At 40.4% G+C, this 17,856-nt stretch overlaps 1 protein-coding gene across 8 annotated transcripts in view; it reads left to right on the top strand.

Annotated features, from left to right (window-relative positions):
- Positions 1-17,856, top strand: part of QKI (QKI, KH domain containing RNA binding) — a 219,823-nt gene that overhangs the window by 91,190 nt on the left and 110,777 nt on the right. For all 8 annotated transcript variants that reach the window (XR_008315984.1, XM_053295363.1, XM_053295371.1 and 5 more), the window contains exon 3: positions 3,583-3,699. Coding sequence is in view for 7 of the 8 variants with exons in the window: in XM_053295363.1 (XP_053151338.1) it covers positions 3,583-3,699 (117 nt within the window). In the remaining variant the exon portion in view is untranslated. The remainder of the gene's footprint in view (positions 1-3,582; positions 3,700-17,856) is intronic.

Genomic DNA, 17,856 nt, shown 5'->3' on the forward strand with positions numbered 1-17,856 from the left:
TTGATGATTTGCCTCAGATAGCTGATAAGAGGAAAAATACTAAACGGATATATTAAGGGCATTAGTTTGCTTCTAAATAATACTGAAGCCTTGTTGAAAGCAATGTATTTCTATTATATTGACCTGGAAAACCATTCAAGCTTTATGTATTTTGATTTGTAGAACTTACATTAGATAGTAAATTTGTTTCCCAGTCACTCTCCAACTCTTCAGTGCATGGGTTATTAGAGGTGAATAACATGGATTTAAGGGATTTAGTAATTCACTCTAAATCTCCTACTACATTTTAGCTGGTTTTTTGTTTAAAAAAAAAACCTTTTAAAGCATGGGAGTACCTGCTGCTAGATAGAATACTCATTTTATCAAGATCATGGGGATAATCTGGTTAGTCTAGATTAGAGAAGCATTGATAAGACAATAATCCAGAGCTTTTGGAATTGATGGCTAGTGACATTTCTGGCTCAGATAAATGAGATATATATGTGATATTGTAATTCGGAAGCCTTGTTTCAAAAAATCAGATCTTGCACAGCTGTTCAGCACCTTACTAGAAAAGGCAGGGGAAAAGTAGAAAAGAAATTGCTTCATAAAGAAGTACTACTGTGCGGTATGTTACTTGTGAAACTGTTGAATTAGTTTTGAAGCCTTATGTTTATTCCGGTTTCTACTTGAGGGAAGTCTTGGATGTGTAGGATATGGATTGCATAGTTTACCTGTTTGTTGGCTATCCACATGTGAATATAACATTTACACAGGGAATGTGCACATGCAAAATCCAAACTCAGCTGCTTGAAACCTAATCTGTTGAATGATGCAATATGGCCCAGTTGCCGCAGCACTTTAAAATACTTAATTTGCCTACCTATAAGTGAACTTGGAGATGAGACAAGTGCACCTAGTGGATGAGTTGGTCAGTGCACTCACATTCTTCTATTGGACATAATCACTCCCTTGTCTGTCTTTGCTCTTTGATGTTAGCTTTAATTCTTATTAGTGTTACATTCCCATTGCCCTCTGATGTCCTCTGAAATATAAACAGAGGGTATCACCCCCCACAAAAATCTGAAACATTCTCAGTCACTTAGTAAATTAAGTTTCCCTACAGCGATGATGCACCATACGCCATAAATGACCGTGTACTCTACTTTTTCCTCTGTGTAGGAAAAGGTGTCTACACTAACACAAATGAAGTGTGATTAAAGTTTGTATGTTGCACTAAGTGCCCATGGAATGGGCAGTCCCTGGGATTTATATTAATATAGAAGTAAGTTTGTCTGAATAGTTACTTTCTGAATCATTTGTTTATTATTGTAAGCTTATGGTTATCAGAACTGGTTTCATAATATTTCTTTATATAGCTGTGCACTGAAATAAGTTTGCTTTTACTACTTGCAAGACATAGTGGTAGGCATTTTTGTGCTATGTTCATATTTGGTCTTTCGTTCTGAGGAAAGCCTGGTAATCTCACCTGTATGCCCAAGAGATGTTTTACTACCATTGTTGTCCATGCATATACAGAAGCTCACACTCTATACCAGAGCTGCATAACTTGGGCCCTCCTTTAGATGTTGGACTACAGCTCCCATAAACCCTGACAGTTGATCATGGTGGCTGGGGATAATGGGAGCTGTAGTCCAAAAACAGCTGGAGGGGCAGTGTTGTGCTGCTGTGCTCTCTACCAACAAAACTTATACTCTGTTTCTGTAATCCAGTGACATGTGATAGTGTTCTATCTTTAGCTGTAATATTGGGCAACATCCAGTCAGACTAAAGCACTCAAGTCCCTTATTGCAGTAAGAACGTTAGGTGTGTGTATAAAATTTTAGTCCCACTTATTTCAGTGATAGAAATTTAAGCACATATGTAACTCTTCTGTTAAAATAAATGAGACTTAAGTTTCCAATCTGGTACATACCTGCTTGGGAGTAAGTTTTATTGAATACAGTGGAACTTACTTCCAAGTAAACATTGAAGTCCATCATTACACCTAAAGATAGAAGATTTGCATGCCAGTTCACAACTCTGGCTGAATCATACCCTTTACTGTTTAAAGTAGTTGTACAATGCCATTCACATTAGCTCTGTAGCTACTGTTATGAAGTCATCTGCATTGTAGTAGTCAGAGTTAACTAATGTTTCTAAATCCCTATTTTCTTGAAATAAAGTATTCTTTACATCAATACTTTAAGACTGGTACAATACTGAAATAGTCTAGCCATGAAAATTTTATAGTAAATACTTATATATGTTATGATGATGTGAATAAGTGGGATACAATGGAGAGTGGTGGAGAATAATTGCTTCCCATATGTCAGGGCTTGACAAATACCAGACACCAGGGATCCATGGTGCCTAGAAAAGGAAATTCAGAGATAGATGTTGAATAAAATATTTATTTGTCCTAATTATGGTACTTGTAAACGGGATAAAGAAAAACCAATTTATGCTCCCCCTCCACAATGTCTGTCACTAAGTCTGGTAATTTTGTCAAGTGTCTGTTGTTGGACTCCTAAATTGTCTGGCCCTATACAACTGGCACCCATATCCAAAGAAAATTCATCAAGGCCTGCCATATGTAGCTTTTGACTATGTGTGTCTTTGAATGGTGATAACACTTGCAAAACAGCTCATTGAAAATAAATGATATGATCAGAGTGGGTTATATATTAGTACTTAGAAATATTTCCCAGATCTGTCTAACTTAACCATTCAGCATGTGGCTTGGTATTTGTTGAGAGTAGCTGTATAGCATTCCCTGTAACAAATGAACATCTGCTAACTTTGAAGTATACCAGCCTTTTGCTGCTTCTGTTATGCATTTTTTTTAGTTGCTATTGCTTTTTTATTCATGGAGCACAAAGGGAATTGACTACTGTACTAGCTTCTAGTTTTCACTGTTTACTGTGGTTTAAAAGATTTAAAAGTGAAATTGTTTTCATTTGGCTTTGACATTTAAGAGCTGTCAGAAAAAGTGTAAAATTGATATATAGTTCAGGTTTGTGTATTAACCAGGAAAAGACAGCTAGCAGATGGCTCAGTTTTTTAAAAATATCCTTTAATGTGTTCCCAAAAGCTCAGCATACAGGCGAGGCAAAAAGTATTGTAGTGAGTAAATGTAACACATATTCTTAAAAGAATGGTTATCAGAGTTGCTTGAATGTGGTAAAACACTCTTGCATTCACTTGGTCTCTAACTACACTATATTTGAGTAATAAAAAGCAGCATTTTATGAGTAATTTTGTATTATTTAACTTGACCATTATTTGAACTAAATAATGTTTTGGACTCTGCAGTGTCCCCAGTCCTTTTCCCTCTTGCATGCATAGCCTTTTATATAGGATGTTCACTTAAAAGCTTTCGTTCACTTAAAAGCTATTGGTACAATAATTATTGAATGGAGAGTTGTCTGCTTGAAAGTGGCTAGGTTTCTTACCTTTCTAAAGAAATATACTATTCCCTGTTGTTTTATTCACCTTGATGATGCTCCTTAATACTCACTGTGGAATACTAGCTTTTGAGGCAAAATTGCAGAGATGTTAAAGCAGCTCTGTTAGTTTAAATTGTTCTCTTTTAAATTTCAGTTTAACTTTGTTGGGAGAATCCTTGGGCCCAGAGGACTAACAGCTAAACAGCTTGAGGCGGAAACAGGATGTAAGATAATGGTCCGAGGCAAAGGGTCTATGAGAGACAAGAAAAAGGTAAGGTATTTAAAGAGTACTGGCTCTTTCAGAGAACTGAGCACTTGCAAAATAATGGCACAATTTCTGATCGCATGATATTGTTGATTAAAATTTTAATAAATTTTAATGTGTTTTATTGTGTTTTTATCTATATTATCTTTTTATGAACTTTTAATGTGTTATATTTTATGTTTTAATTCTGTACACAGCCTAGAGATTTTTATACTAGGCGTATATAAATTCAATAAATAAATAAATGAGTAAAACTTTCTAGTGTTACTGGACAAAATCCAGACTAAGAGTTGCACAAGGATAATGCTTCTGTCCACATGTGGCAGGAAAGGGCGATTTTTGGTGATTCCTGCCTTCCTTCTATAGCCTTTTGAAAATATATCCCCCAGAAGTCAACCTTCATTTAAATTTGACCCTCTTCCCGGGAGCGAACAAAAACTTCCCTTGCACAACTCTTAGTGTGGATATTTGGATGTCAGCCACCATTCTTTAGCATATGTTGATATGGATTATATAACATTTTGCAAAAGTTAATGGATGCTTATCTGTACCTAAATTTTGTACATATGAGAACAGGGGAAAGGATAAACACCTCCCCCCACATTTTAAAATATTTTTTTAAAGTATACAAAATAGATTGATTCACATTAACTTCATTTAAGGAAGTTGATCACCCAGCCTGCTTCATATGTATGTGCCCTAGCACTGCATTACAATTTAATATAAACCAATATAGGTTTATGTTACCTGGAAAGTAATGTGGTCTGAGTCACTTGTATATCCTCATATGTTGCTTGATCAGAACATCCAACGCTATTGCCAATGATTCTTATTAGCAGTAGGAGTTCAGATCGTGTAATGAGTTCTTGGAAGAGTCACATTGAAATATGCTAAAAGTATCTGTGGTCATGTAAAGCAATTAGAGCTCAACCCACAGTCCAGTTAGTTTGAAGCTACTTGAATATTTTCTGAATATTTTATGTTTTGTTTACACTTTTCATGTAATGTAATACAGTGTGCTGAACTGAGCCTGAAGTTGGAGTTGATCTAAAGGGGTGTTTATTTTTAAAAGTAACCAACTGATACATGGTTTAAATATCAACTTAATCCACTGATTGTGTTTTGACCTTGATACGAAACCTTGATCATGCATTGTTTTGGTACTGAATTCAGATTACAGGATGACAAGATTTGTTTCATAGGTTGTTAATTCAAAGATACTTTTCTAATATCTTGAATCTTTGAGGAGGATTACTTAGCTTGTGACAATGACAAAGTAGGGCACAATTGAAGCAGTTCATACTCAGTGTGCCCCATCAGATTTTTATAAAGGCTTTTCAGGTGTAGAGAACATTACATGAGAGAGCCCTGCTGGATCTAGTCCAGTGTTCTGTTTTCAGCAGTAGACAGTAAGGTATCTCTGGGAAGCACAGCCCTCATTCATTTGCTTTCCAGGAACTGGTGTTCAGAAGTAGTACCCTTCTGAACATGGAGGTTCCATTTGACGATCACTTATTTCCCCACTTTTCAGGCAGGATTAGCTCCCTTAATGATTTCAAGATAAAATGCAGAAAACATTCCAGTTATAATAGTGGGGACAGAGTATGTACAGCAGTTGTCTTCTGGTCTTTAGCAGTTGGAAGGCAGTCCACTTCCAGACTGTTTTCTCCAGAATGTGGAGGCAGAAAGATCTACCGATTGACTGGCTGATGGCAAAAATCTAGAGCACACAAGCCAGCCTTCTGTTCTAGTAACCAGTAACAGACCCATCTTCAGTGAATTAGTGTCTAATCCCCTTTTAAGGCCATCTCCACCACTTATGGCAACCAGTTCTTTGAGTTAATTATGTGTTGTGCAAAGGGTTACTTTCACTTGTCTAAGAATCTGCTTAAAATGAATTTCATTGCATGACTTTGAGTTTTGGTGCTGAGGGAAAAATGTTGTGTCAACTTTCTCTATACCATTCTTATTTGTATAAACCTCTCTGTGGTTTCCTGCAGACATTTTTTCTAAAGGGGTTCCATACCTGTCACAAACCTTCAACTTGGGGGCGGGGGGAGAGAGAGAGAGAGAGACACACTCTCTCTCTCTCTCTCTCATTCTCTCTCTCTCTCTCTCTCTCTCATAATGAGAAGGCTACGCCAGTCGCTGGTCTACATCCAGACCAGTTACTCATAAGTACTCACCCTGAAATTTATAGGTTACTTGTCACATTAATTTCAATAAGATTGTTTGTTTTAGTAACTTAATGAATGTCAGCCAACCAGCCAATGACTGGGTAACCAGTCACATAACTGTACCAAATGTAGGCACTACAGTTAGAGAGACAGGCTACTCCGGTCTCTGACTCACATCCACACTAAGTTAGTCTTAAGCAGTCATTGAAATTAATAGGATACATTTACTTGTCCTTTTTCTCTGTTCAAATTTTATAAATCCTGTCAGTAAGGTTGGGGGGATGGGTACGTTGAGCTTCAGCATCTAGCCAGCCAATCCAGGAGCTGAGGAGGAGGGTCTCTATCCTCCTCCCTCCCACTTCTGCAGTGGATGTATCACTGAGGACATATCCAAATAGCACAGCTGCAATGTGGGGTGTCAGGAGGGCTCTGAATACCCTCTAGGAGACCTTCAGTTATTCCTAGGGGTACTAGTATCCCCCTATAGGGAACCCCATTCTAAGCTTTTAAAAACCCCAAATAACTTCATGTTTGTGGTCATTTTGGTTATACCATAGACTGCTATAACAAGAAAATAAGATGTTACTGACCGTCTTATTTTCTATTCTGGAAAGCTGGCTGGTTTTTGTGAAAGCTGAATATTTTTGCTAATCTAGGATTTAACATTTGGGCTCTTCAGGACCTTCTCAGTATTTCGATGTTCAGACCTGATGACTTCTTAATTTCCTGCTTTCCATTAGCCTTAGGATGTCATTTCTTGCTTCCTCAGTTTGACTCAGTTCTTCTGATGTCTTCCCCAAAAAGTGATTCAAGAATGCATATCTATCCAACATCTTATGTAGTGAAGATGGATACAAATTATTCATTTGGTTATTTGCAATTTTCCTATCTTTCAGTAATCTTCTCACATCTTTGTTTTCAGTTCCAGCTGCCTTTCTGCTGCTTTCCTGCTTATGATGTATTTAAAGAAATTATTGTTTGTTAATGCTTCTGAATTTTTTATTTTGCTTGCCTCATCAACTTTAATATACTACCCCCCTATCCCCCCCCCCCCAGGTTTTGTGCTTTATGTTCTTCTTTTGGCAAGTTTTCTCAGTTAAAGGAAACCACTGCCTTGTATAGTTTGACTCTCTGGCATTTCTTTTGTCTTATTTGTATCTTTCCTAATCTGTGATACATTTTGTCTGCACTTTATTATAGTGGTTTTAAAATAACGTCTAAGCATCTTGGAAAGATCTGACCTTGATTTTCTTTTCAGTTAGTTTAGCGGGTGTGTTTTCCCCACATTTAGACAACTTTTCTCATTTTGAAATTCAGTGTAACTGTATTAGGCAGTTTAGGGCAAATTTGCCCTTATTTACGTTTAACTGGATAGTACTGTGCTTACAGTTCTATTCTAAGTTTTTGCAAGAATTAAAATGCATACCAGTTCCTGAGCACTTACCATGCCCTATTAAGTCCAGGGTCTGCTTAGCTCCAGTTGGCTCCATCGGTAACTGTTCTAAGGTGTTGTATCTAGAAGTTTTTTGTTGCATGTAAATAATTAAACATAATTATTGGATATTTTGAAGTATAAACAGCAATTCACTTGTACATCCATGTGTCCTGAACACTGATTTGCTTGCACAATCAACTGGCATTCCACTCCCTGCCATCATTTTTCCAAATGCAAAAAAATGAATTGATCATTTAAACAGTGTTCAGTTCATACTCTTGGCATGGTTATTTGGAAAGAGATATTGGGGGAAAATAACTAGCTATTGAGTGTGCATGCAGGTCGAAGCTTGGAGCGCATGGATGTAAAGCTTGATAGGTCTGCTTTACATCTGGTCTACTTCAGTGGGGAAAACACAAGTCTACAAGACACTTCATCAGCAGTGCTATGTGACTGAGTGAAAGCTTGCATTCTCTTCCGGAAAGAGGGAGGGTGGTAGGCACTGTTCTCTCTAAGGCGTGTGCACTTGCGGGCGTTCACAAGTTTTCTGATGTCCACTCAGTTAATTTTAGATCCCGCTCAGGTTGAATTAGGAAGGCTCCACTTTGAATGCACTTGTGCACACAGTGCGTTCATACTGCTGCCCAGAACAAAACTGCACAGAGATGAAAAAAATTATAGGGACCACTGTTGGTAGGCAAAGCCTCAGTATTTGTTGGGCTAGGTGAACTCAGGAGTACTAGATAGTTTGGGTTCTTTCTATATCTCTGTGGTTGTTGTGGGGTTGAGGAGTGATAGCATCATGCATGCAGGTAGACCCTGTTTTGTTGCTGGAGATGTACTCTCAAACTAGGGCTTTAAAAACCCACTATAACTAAAGTTGCATGTTATCTATTTCATGTCCTATATTTGGAGTCTGAAGTATAAAGTTCATTGAAGGATGGATGTGTGGAAATGTTGTCTTCTGGAAGCATTTGGTTGCATGAAAAGCTATCCTGTGGTGGAGTATTAAAACTGGTTCTTAATGGGAAGCCTGTTTGTTCAGTCTTTGTGTAGGGGTCTGCGGTTGCTGTATGTACATTCAGCTACAGTATTCCCTGATTTCAAACTAGCATAAGCAATACTTTGAGAGGGAACTTTGAATATCTAACTTCCACTATTAGTGAAATAAATTACACCAACCTGTGGAATTTAAACTAATTATTGTGCTATAGATTTAATACTGTGATTTAGTTAATTATCCATGGCTAATGGAGTGAGCTCTGCATTTCTTTTCAAAAGGGCAGCCCATTTTATTACTATATGCTGTTAACAAGTGTCTTAAAATTAAGTCTTTATTAGATTTCAGTCAGTTCAACGAATATTGAAACAATTTGTACTGTGCTTTGGCTCAACAGATTTTTTTAAAAGCATCTAATCCTTTTGGTAGGTAGACATTTAGTACTAGAATGATGCATATAGCTAAAAAGTTATAATTTATCTCCCCCACCCAATCTCCCTACTTTAACAAGGAGACTTGAAGTTTTTTGTCAACTACAAAAGTAACAAGCCTTTAAATCATCATCATCATCATCATCATCATCATCATAATTATTATTATTACGTTTATATCCCGCTCTTCCTCCAAGGAGCCCAGAGCGGTGTACTACATACTTAAGTTTCTCCTCACAACAACCCTGTGAAGTAGGTTAGGCTGAGAGAGAAGTGACTGGCCCAGAGTCACCCAGCTAATATCATGGCTGAATGGGGATTTGAACTCGGGTCTCCCCAGTCCTAGTCCAGCACTCTAACCACTACACCACGCTGGCTCTTGAGGTATTCTGGATCAGGCCTCTGAAAACAGATGATGTCCTTTATTCTTGGACACTATTGCACTTACTGATGCAGATTAACTAGAAATCACTTTTCTCTCTTTACGAATCTATGTATTTAAATCTTTTAGCCAGCATGTGTGCCCATGATTTGGCGGCAGAACTCTCATGAGAGTTCCTGGCATTGGGTGAGAGTTCAGGGCAAAAAAAATGGCAGAAGATGGTGGTGGCGGGCCTCAAAATGGCCTGAGGAGGTGGCCACAGGACGACCTGGCCGGGTAAGGGGGAGGAGGTGGTGGCAGCGGCGGCTGCAAAGCCCGGCTTTGCTGCCGGGGGCGGGAAGACGCGGTGGGACGGCAGGCCAGGCTGTCCCTGGTAAGGAGGTGGTGGCAAGAGCAAAGCCCGACCTGGCCGCCAGGGGCGGGAGGCGGCAGCGGGATGGCCGGCGAGATGAGAAAGTGGTGGGGAAGCAGAGAGACTGGAAAGGGGGTGAGTGGGAAAGAGAGAGTGGGGGAGGGGGAGGGAAAGTGGGGCAGGAGGAAAGGGGGAACAGCCGGCCCCAAATATCGCACAGATGCTTTGTGCGGGTAGGCTAGTAAGAATATATTTGTGGGTTTTGTTATGAGTTTGATAAAAACTAAATAAACTCTAGCTCTGGCTACCTTATTTTTATAAAAAGAATGCAACATCCAAAAAATTAACAGCTTGGTCCTGTACATGGTTTACTTTGTCCCATTTTTGTTCAGTGGAATTCAGTTGCTGATACCTCATAGGTGAATTGAGCAAGTGTCTTCTTTATCTGAGTTGCTTGAATGAAGGGGCTACTTCAGGCACAAAGGGAAATGAAGCAAGGGGGACGAGAATCTTTGTGCTGGGCGTAGGGCCTAGGTTATCACTTGCCACCCTGCTCCATTGTCCTCATTTCTCTCCTCCCCCTGCTGCTGCAGCCATGGCAACATTTCCCCCACCACTACCTTGTTCCTCCCTCTGCTGTGCTTCCCTCCACATCATGCATGGTGACAGGCATGGAGGGAAAGAAAGCTGGGCATCCCCCTCACCCTCTCCAGCCTGCAAAGTGCTTGCTTTGTGCTGGCAGGTCTTTTATCCAGTTGGAGCAAAGCAAGTGCTCCATGGGCTGAAGGAGGGTGAGGGGGCTGCTGGGCTTTCCTTCCCAGCACTGGCCACAAGGATGCCAGGGGGCAAAGTGTGGACCTGCATATCCGGAGGGAGGAATGAGGTTGCGGCAAGCAGGAGGAATTCTGCCCTGGTGGCGGGGGCAGGAGGGAGAGAAATGGGCTGCGATGGGGGAGGGAAATAGGTAGGGAGAGACACAGAGTGGCAGCCTCTGTGCTTGAGCCATTGCCTAGCTTTCTCTGCCACTGGGCTACTTGTAACTGAGAGATGTGACTGACTTTGGAAAGTGTACTCTCTGAGTTACCAATTAACATACAAAGGTAGTCCTATGTAGAGTGCATTGCACTAGTCAAGCCTGAAGGTTACCTGTATATGCCATACTGTTTTAATGTTGCTGTCTTTCAGGAATGGATGCTTTTAGAAACAGGGTTCTAAAACTAGAGGCCCACCCCCACCCCGCAGTCCCAAGCAACTCAGGAGCAAGCTGTCTGGAGGGCAGAGGCCTTACCAGACAAGTGTTGAGATGGTCTGGGATAATGGGTGACAGAAGCCTTGGCTTGGCTCCTCCATTGCTGACAAAGCCCAGGGCAGGCCCAGCAGTGGCATTTGTTGGGCTGATGGGCCAGGGGAGAGCTTCCTCTCAGGAGACTCTCCCTAGAGCTTATCTAATGAGTAGCCAAATTAGTGCCGTTGTTGTGCTGCCCTTGGCTTTGTGAGCAGTGGAGGGTTTACATGGCTTTCAACTCCCATCTCCCTGTCTGCCCTGGTTTGCCATGCTTTCAAAGCAGGGTTCTCTTCTACTCTTGTGGAAGAGTGCAGATAAGTTTCAGTGCTTGCCTGTGCTCCAGGAGCGCTCTGCTAGACTGGAAACATGTTTGGCCCTCCGCATTGTGTTTCTGGTCTGTACATCATATAGTCAGGATATCCGCCAGTAACTTTAAACATGGGGCAAGGTGTGTCATGCAGCTTTATGTATTATTTTAGTGTGTCACAGTATGAGAAAGTTTGAGAACCCCATTCAGACTCTTAGTGTAGGTGCATTGCTAGTTTGATGAAGAGCTTAAATTTATGTATTTAGTCTAAATTACATTTATGTAATCTCACATGCTTTGCATTTCACTGGAATCTTAAAGGGCTTTTGATTCCCCTCACCTCCCATTGCATAGCACTGCAACAAATTCATGTGTGTTTTAAAACCTGAGGTTTCAGATACATTTCATAAAAATGTAAATTGTCTTGTGTATATTATACTCTTAAATATTAAATGCTTAAGATATGGTATACACTGTTAACAGCTGCTGGCAGATTGTGAGACACAATTGTCTTCTAATGAGAATCTTGTGTGCACAGAAGAAAAAGAATAGAGTTGATTGTACGCAATCTACAAAATTTAAATGTACTTTTGGATTATTTGCATGTCTAATTGCTGTGCAATCAAAACTAAGTGAACTGTAGCAACTTGAAGCCACAGAATGAAAAGCAATCATATTTATAGAGGAAATATCACATTAACATGCAGGTCTGCCTGAATATTTAGAGTTAGAACCTTTTTTTAATTATAAGTGTTTGAAAAATAAATTCATGTATGTGTGTAATAAAAGAATGAATGTGACCCTGAAACATCAGCTGTGCTTTGTTGTAGCAGAGCAACTGGCACTGAGAAGAAGCTAGCAGTGCTATGTATTTTGATGATAAGGGACTATGGCAGAAGAGCTGTTAATTACCTGCTTTGTTTGATATAGAAAGTAATGGCTTTGCACTTTTTCCCTCTCCAGTGACAGTGCTCAGTTAAAGTAAAGTGTGCCATCAGTTAAACCTATATTAAACAATGATAAAGCCATCTGTGTGTGGTGCTGAATAAAACTAATAGAATTTTTAGCTGCAGCTTTGCTTTGTGTGGATGACTATACATTCACACTAATAGGATGTGTCGTGTTTTACCTAGTATTATAGGAACATAGGAAGCTGCCATATCCTGAGTCAGACCATAGGTCCATCTCGCTCAATATTGTCTACACAGACTGGCAGCGGTTTCTCCAAGGTTGCAGGCAGGAATCTCTCTCAGCCCTATCTTGGAGATCCCAGGGAGGGAACTCGGAACCTTCCGCTCTTCCCAGAGCGGCTCCATCCCCTAAGGGTAAAATGCAACAGTAGAAACCAAAGCTGCAAAGTGTTGTGCTTATGTGCAGGGTAGCAAGAAAAGATAACTTCAGCTTGTACATGTTTGTGTATATATAGGAAATAGAAGCAGGAAATCAACTTGGTTAATAGAGGAACTGTTTATTATTATGTAATGTATCAAGGTCATCTTTTTACTGCCTGTGTGATTTTGGCAAGAATGTTTGCTTAATTATTTGTAGCATGCTCTGAATTCATCAATAGAGAGCAGGTGGGCCTTGCTATATGCAATACTGCTATTTGCAGTTCCGTGTATCTGCTTTCAGAAAAAAGGAGGCACTTAACCTCAGCATACGCGGGTACAGAAAGAGTTAGTACTGGCATATCCACAATTCCTAGGTAGCTGGAAATGATCTCCGAGGTAATTTCTGGCCGCCATTTTGTGCCTCTTCTATAAAATAATAATTTAACCACAATTTTTTGAGGAAAATTCCCAAAGTTTGGGGGCATCGCTGGACAGTTGGAGACCTGCAGAGCAAGGTATGGGACTTTTTGGCTCCCATTTCTGCCATTTTTTGCTGTTTTGTGTCTTTGTTGCTTTTCAGGAACCTAGCCCCACAATCCCTATAGACTCAGTGCGTTATCATCTGTGGAAAATCAGAGGGAATGGAACCTCTGCAGATAATACAATTCACCTGTAGGGGCAAAATCTATATTGTGCAGTTAGTATATTGAGCAGCTTTTGGAGATGATTTGTAACTTCTACTGCTTTGAGAACTTTTTTTTGTTGAAAAGCAGTATATAAGTAATAGTTGTAATACCAGAGCTAGAAAAATATTGGATGTCCGGTTTGATGCCGATGCCTAAGAATTCTAACATTTAAACTGTTTCCTTAAAAATAAAAATATTTATACATAGTGTTCAAACTACTTATAAAGTACCTTATAATGTACTTGATAGTTTAAAAAATCTTGTAAGCTAAGGCAGCATTATTGCACATACAGGACTATAGACTGAGCAATAATGGCATGCTTAAGGCCACGAAAGGACCCAAAAAGATTCCACCACCATATAACAATCTAAAAGCTTAAGTTTTAAAAGTATGCATGGAACATTAAAAACTATCAAATTTATAAATGGTGGAAGTATAGAATTCCTCCAAATACCTTGGAATTAAAAGGTAGTATAAAGATAAACTTTTAATAAACATTCTTCAGTAACACATTAATGTGGACAATATATATAAAAAGGTAAAAAACATGTAAGAATAGAAAGCATAAATGTAGAGCAACAAATGAGAATTAACATTCAGACTTGCTGCTGAAATCCCCAAAATGAATATGCAAAGAATATCAGAACTTGCTGGTCAGTCCTCCATAAGTCAACCCTCTAAGTATGTGGAAGTCCAATATGAATTGAAGGAGAATCCAGTTGTCCTTAAATCAGATGAAACTGTGAATTCTGTATCTTATGGGATGTTGACATCAATTGCCAGTCATATAAAGGGAATGTCCTTTTCTAATATAACCAAACACGTTTCGGCCTATAATGGGCCTTCCTCGGTGGCATTATTATAAAGGAATTCTTATAATTTCCCAAGTAGCAGCTATGCTCTCATGTGGAGCCAGGCTTTTGATTTTCAATTAATTAGTAAAACTTCAAAAACTTTTTACTATAAACTTGGATATCTTGCCAGCAAGGCCATTTACTTGTGTCCCCTAGTTTCAATGAATTGAAACTACCTCATGAGTTCATAACTGTATTTTATTTACCTTAATAAATGTGTGTCTTGCTCTTCATTGAAACTTACAGCAGCTTTCAGTAAATACTGTATGTAAAATATGTAAAACCGTATACATAAAACATTTTCATAAACACGGGTAGAAATGTAAGCAGCCATAAAACTGAAGCCAGCAGCTAAGAACATAAATACACACAATTTAAAGAGAGAATGTTCTAAGAAGTCAAAACATTTTTACGTTCTCTGTAAAAGCAGCGACTGTGCTGTTAAGTTCTACCTCATAAGTGAGTTCTTTAACCGTGGGACAACTGCCAAATTTCTATGGACTAGAGGGGGCCATTACGGACCCACAGCACTCAAATTATTTGAGGCCAAGACGTTGGCGCAACTCCTCTATGGTGCCCAATCAGGGTCCCCCTCCAATCTTGCCCCCTTGGAGTGGTGCAGTCCAAATTTCTAAGTGCGGCCCTCAAGTACCTCGCTGTGTCTCAAATGCTGTACTATGCTTGGAAACGAGCATGATAAAGGTTGAGGCCAGAGTGTGGTTGTCCATTCTTAACCTCTGGCTTAAATTATTCCTCAACCCTCGGGGTTTGGCCCGTTGACCCTACAGCACAATTTTCAATCTTCCTGGAAGAGGGCTGTGTGGACAAAATAATCGTTCCTGGGTGGACTAAATTATCGCCCCCAAACCGCTTGCTATGGACTGTGACCAGGTGAAAACAGTAATCAAACAGAGGATAATGTACACTAGGAACATAGGGAGCTGCCATATACGGAGTCAGACCATTGGTCTATCTAGCTCAGTATTGTCTTCACAGACTGGCAGTGGCTTCTCCAAGGTTGCAGGCAGGACTCTCTCTCAGCCCTATCTTGGAGAAGCCAGGGAGGGAACTTGAAACCTTCTGCTCTTCTCAGAGCGGCTTCATCCCCTGAGGGGAATATCTTGCAGTGCTCACACATCGTCTCCCATTCATATGCAACCAGGGCAGACCCTGCTCAGCTACGGGGACAAGTCATGCTTGCTACCACAAGACCAGCTCTCCTCTGAGAGCTGACACTGAGCACCAGGCTGACCTATGCAGGTTCCATCCTTCCTGTCCTCAGAAAGGCTTCAGTCCTTGGAAATCTGCCTATGCATACCTGTCACAGCTAGAAATCCCAAGCCACAGAAAGGCTTACACCTCACCGGTTGGCATGCCATTCTTTCCGCTGTATTGGAAGGCAAATACAGAAAGATCCCAATCTCTCAGAGACTGTGAGAAACCACAGAACATGCTGTCTACTTTTGCCCCTTGACATCCAGGCCAAGCTTATGTATCCACTACTTCGCATGTACCCTGGCTGCTCAAACCATATCTATACCCGGTTGCTGCTTTCGGATGAAGACCTGGCCTTCACGTATAATACTGCCAGGTTCTACGTGGCAGTGTGTAGGATTCACTGAGTCGTGACTGCCAGGCCATTCCATTTTATCAGCTCTGTGTAGTTTTAAACAGCTGACTCTTTTTTTTTTTTTCTTTTTTCATGTTCCTATTTAGATGCCTTATTTTATTATTATTATTTCTTGTTTACACAGTCAGACAGGTGTAATTGACTGGTTTGTTTTATCCAGACATCGAGTCCTTTCCAAGGACCTAGGATGGCTGGATTTTATTGTCAATGTTGTTGTTGTAGTTTTAGATATCGTCGCAGAATATAGGCTGTTCCCAGTAAAGCTGCTTTATGTAATTGGCTGGTGGTGATTCCTGTGGCCCCTATGGTGTTGAGGTGCTCTTCAAGGTCTTTTGGGATTGCACCTAGGGTGCCAATTACCACTGGGATTATTTTGGTCTTTTTCTGCCACAGCCTTTCAATTTCAATTTGTAGATCTTTGTATTTTGTGATTTTTTTCTATTTCTTTTTCTTCTTTTCTGCTATCCCCTGGTATTGCTATGTCAATTATTTTGACTTGTTTTTCTTTCTTCTCAACTACGGTGATATCTGGTGTATTGTGTGGCAGATGTTTGTCTGTTTGTAGTCGGAAGTCCCATAATATTTTTACATCTTCACCCCTCAGCCGGCCCGCCGCCAGCCAATTGTCCTCTTTCCTGGGTGCGCCAGCCAATCAGGCGCCTCCATAGCTCAGCCAATCATCTGGGCTGCCGGACGCATTTCTCCCTGGCACACCCAGGAGAATTATATATATAGATAATATAGCTTTATACTATTAGAGTAGTAATTTTAAAGTAATATAGTTTTATGGTCCCATAATTTGTTTTTATTTTGAATCGTGCTTTACTGTTCTAAATCAAATCATCTTTATTACGGTCCGAGACCAGCATAAGATAGAACAGTAGAGCATGATTCAAAATAATAAGATTATAAAAACAAATTATGGAACCATAAAACTATATTAATATAAAATTACTTCTCTAATAGTATAAAGCTAAATTATAATACTAGAAAGTTACCCCATTTGCTCCTGCAATGTGGCACACCTATTTCAGTGGTATCTTTGGAATGGTGAAGTCTTTCAACATAATAATTCTAGGAAGCCCTATGACAATTTACCAGAGTGGCCTCCAGTCACTATAACCAGAGTGGCCTCCAGTAGGAGAGCCAATCGGGATGAGGAGATTTTACCAGTTCTGGATGGGGTTGCACTCCCCTTGAAGGAGCAAGTACGCAGCTTGGGGGTACTACTGGACCCGGCTCTGCTTTTGGAAGCTCAGGTGGAGGCGGTGGCCAGGGGTGCCTTTGCACGGCTTCGGCTGGTGCGCCAGCTGCGTCCCTTTCTCGAGAAGGCAGATCTGGCCACGGTTACTCATTCCTCAGTCACGTCACGGCTGGATTACTGTAACGCGCTCTACGTGGGGCTGCCCTTGAAGAATATCCGGAAACTGCAGCTAGTGCAAAACGCGGCAGCGAGGGTTTTATCCGGAGCTGCCCGTTGGGAACATATCACCCCCATTTTGAAAGAGCTGCACTGGCTACCGGTTCGTTTCCGGGTCTAATTCAAGGTGCTGGTTTTGACCTTTAAAGCCCTAAACGGTTTGGGCCCGGGGTATTTGAGGGGCCGCCTGCTCCCAAGGGTTGCTGCCCGCTTGACGAGGACATCTGAGGGGGCCCTGCTCCGGGTGCCGACAATGAGAGAGGCCCGGCTGTCGTGCACTCAGGACAGGGGCTTCTCTGTTGCTGCCCCAGACTCTGGAATGCTCTCCCAGTGGCCATTCGTTCCTCAGACTCCATCATGGCTTTTAGAAAGCTTGTAAAGACTTGGCTTTTTGCCCAGGCTTTTACATAATCGTTTTTACTGCTGCTTCTGGGTGTTTTTATTTGTTGTATTGTTTTATGCCTGTTTTTATACTCTTAGCATGTTGTTTTTATTGTGTTTTTATTGTATGTTTTTAACTTTTGTAAACCGCCTTGGGGCTATATTTTAACGAAAGGCGGTATAAAAATGCAGAAATAAATAAATAAAAATAAATAATGGAAATTAAGGATTTAATTGCCATGCTTGGTTCAGGGAAAGCTCCTAGGGAAGATATACTATCTCCCGAGGTATTTACATTGGATGTTGACTGGTGGGCTCCAGTTCTAGCCACATTATTCTCCCAAATAAACAGCACAGGTAACTTTCTTACAGGATGGTCATCTAGCATTGTGATTCCAGTTTATAAGAAAGGGGATCCTTCAGACCCTAAGAACTATAGACCCATCAGTCTCCTTGATGTGACCTATAGATTGGTATGCTTGATATCTTCT

The sequence above is a fragment of the Hemicordylus capensis genome, chromosome 1 (assembly GCF_027244095.1).
Source record: "Hemicordylus capensis ecotype Gifberg chromosome 1, rHemCap1.1.pri, whole genome shotgun sequence".
Classification (NCBI taxonomy): Eukaryota; Metazoa; Chordata; class Lepidosauria; order Squamata; family Cordylidae; genus Hemicordylus; species Hemicordylus capensis.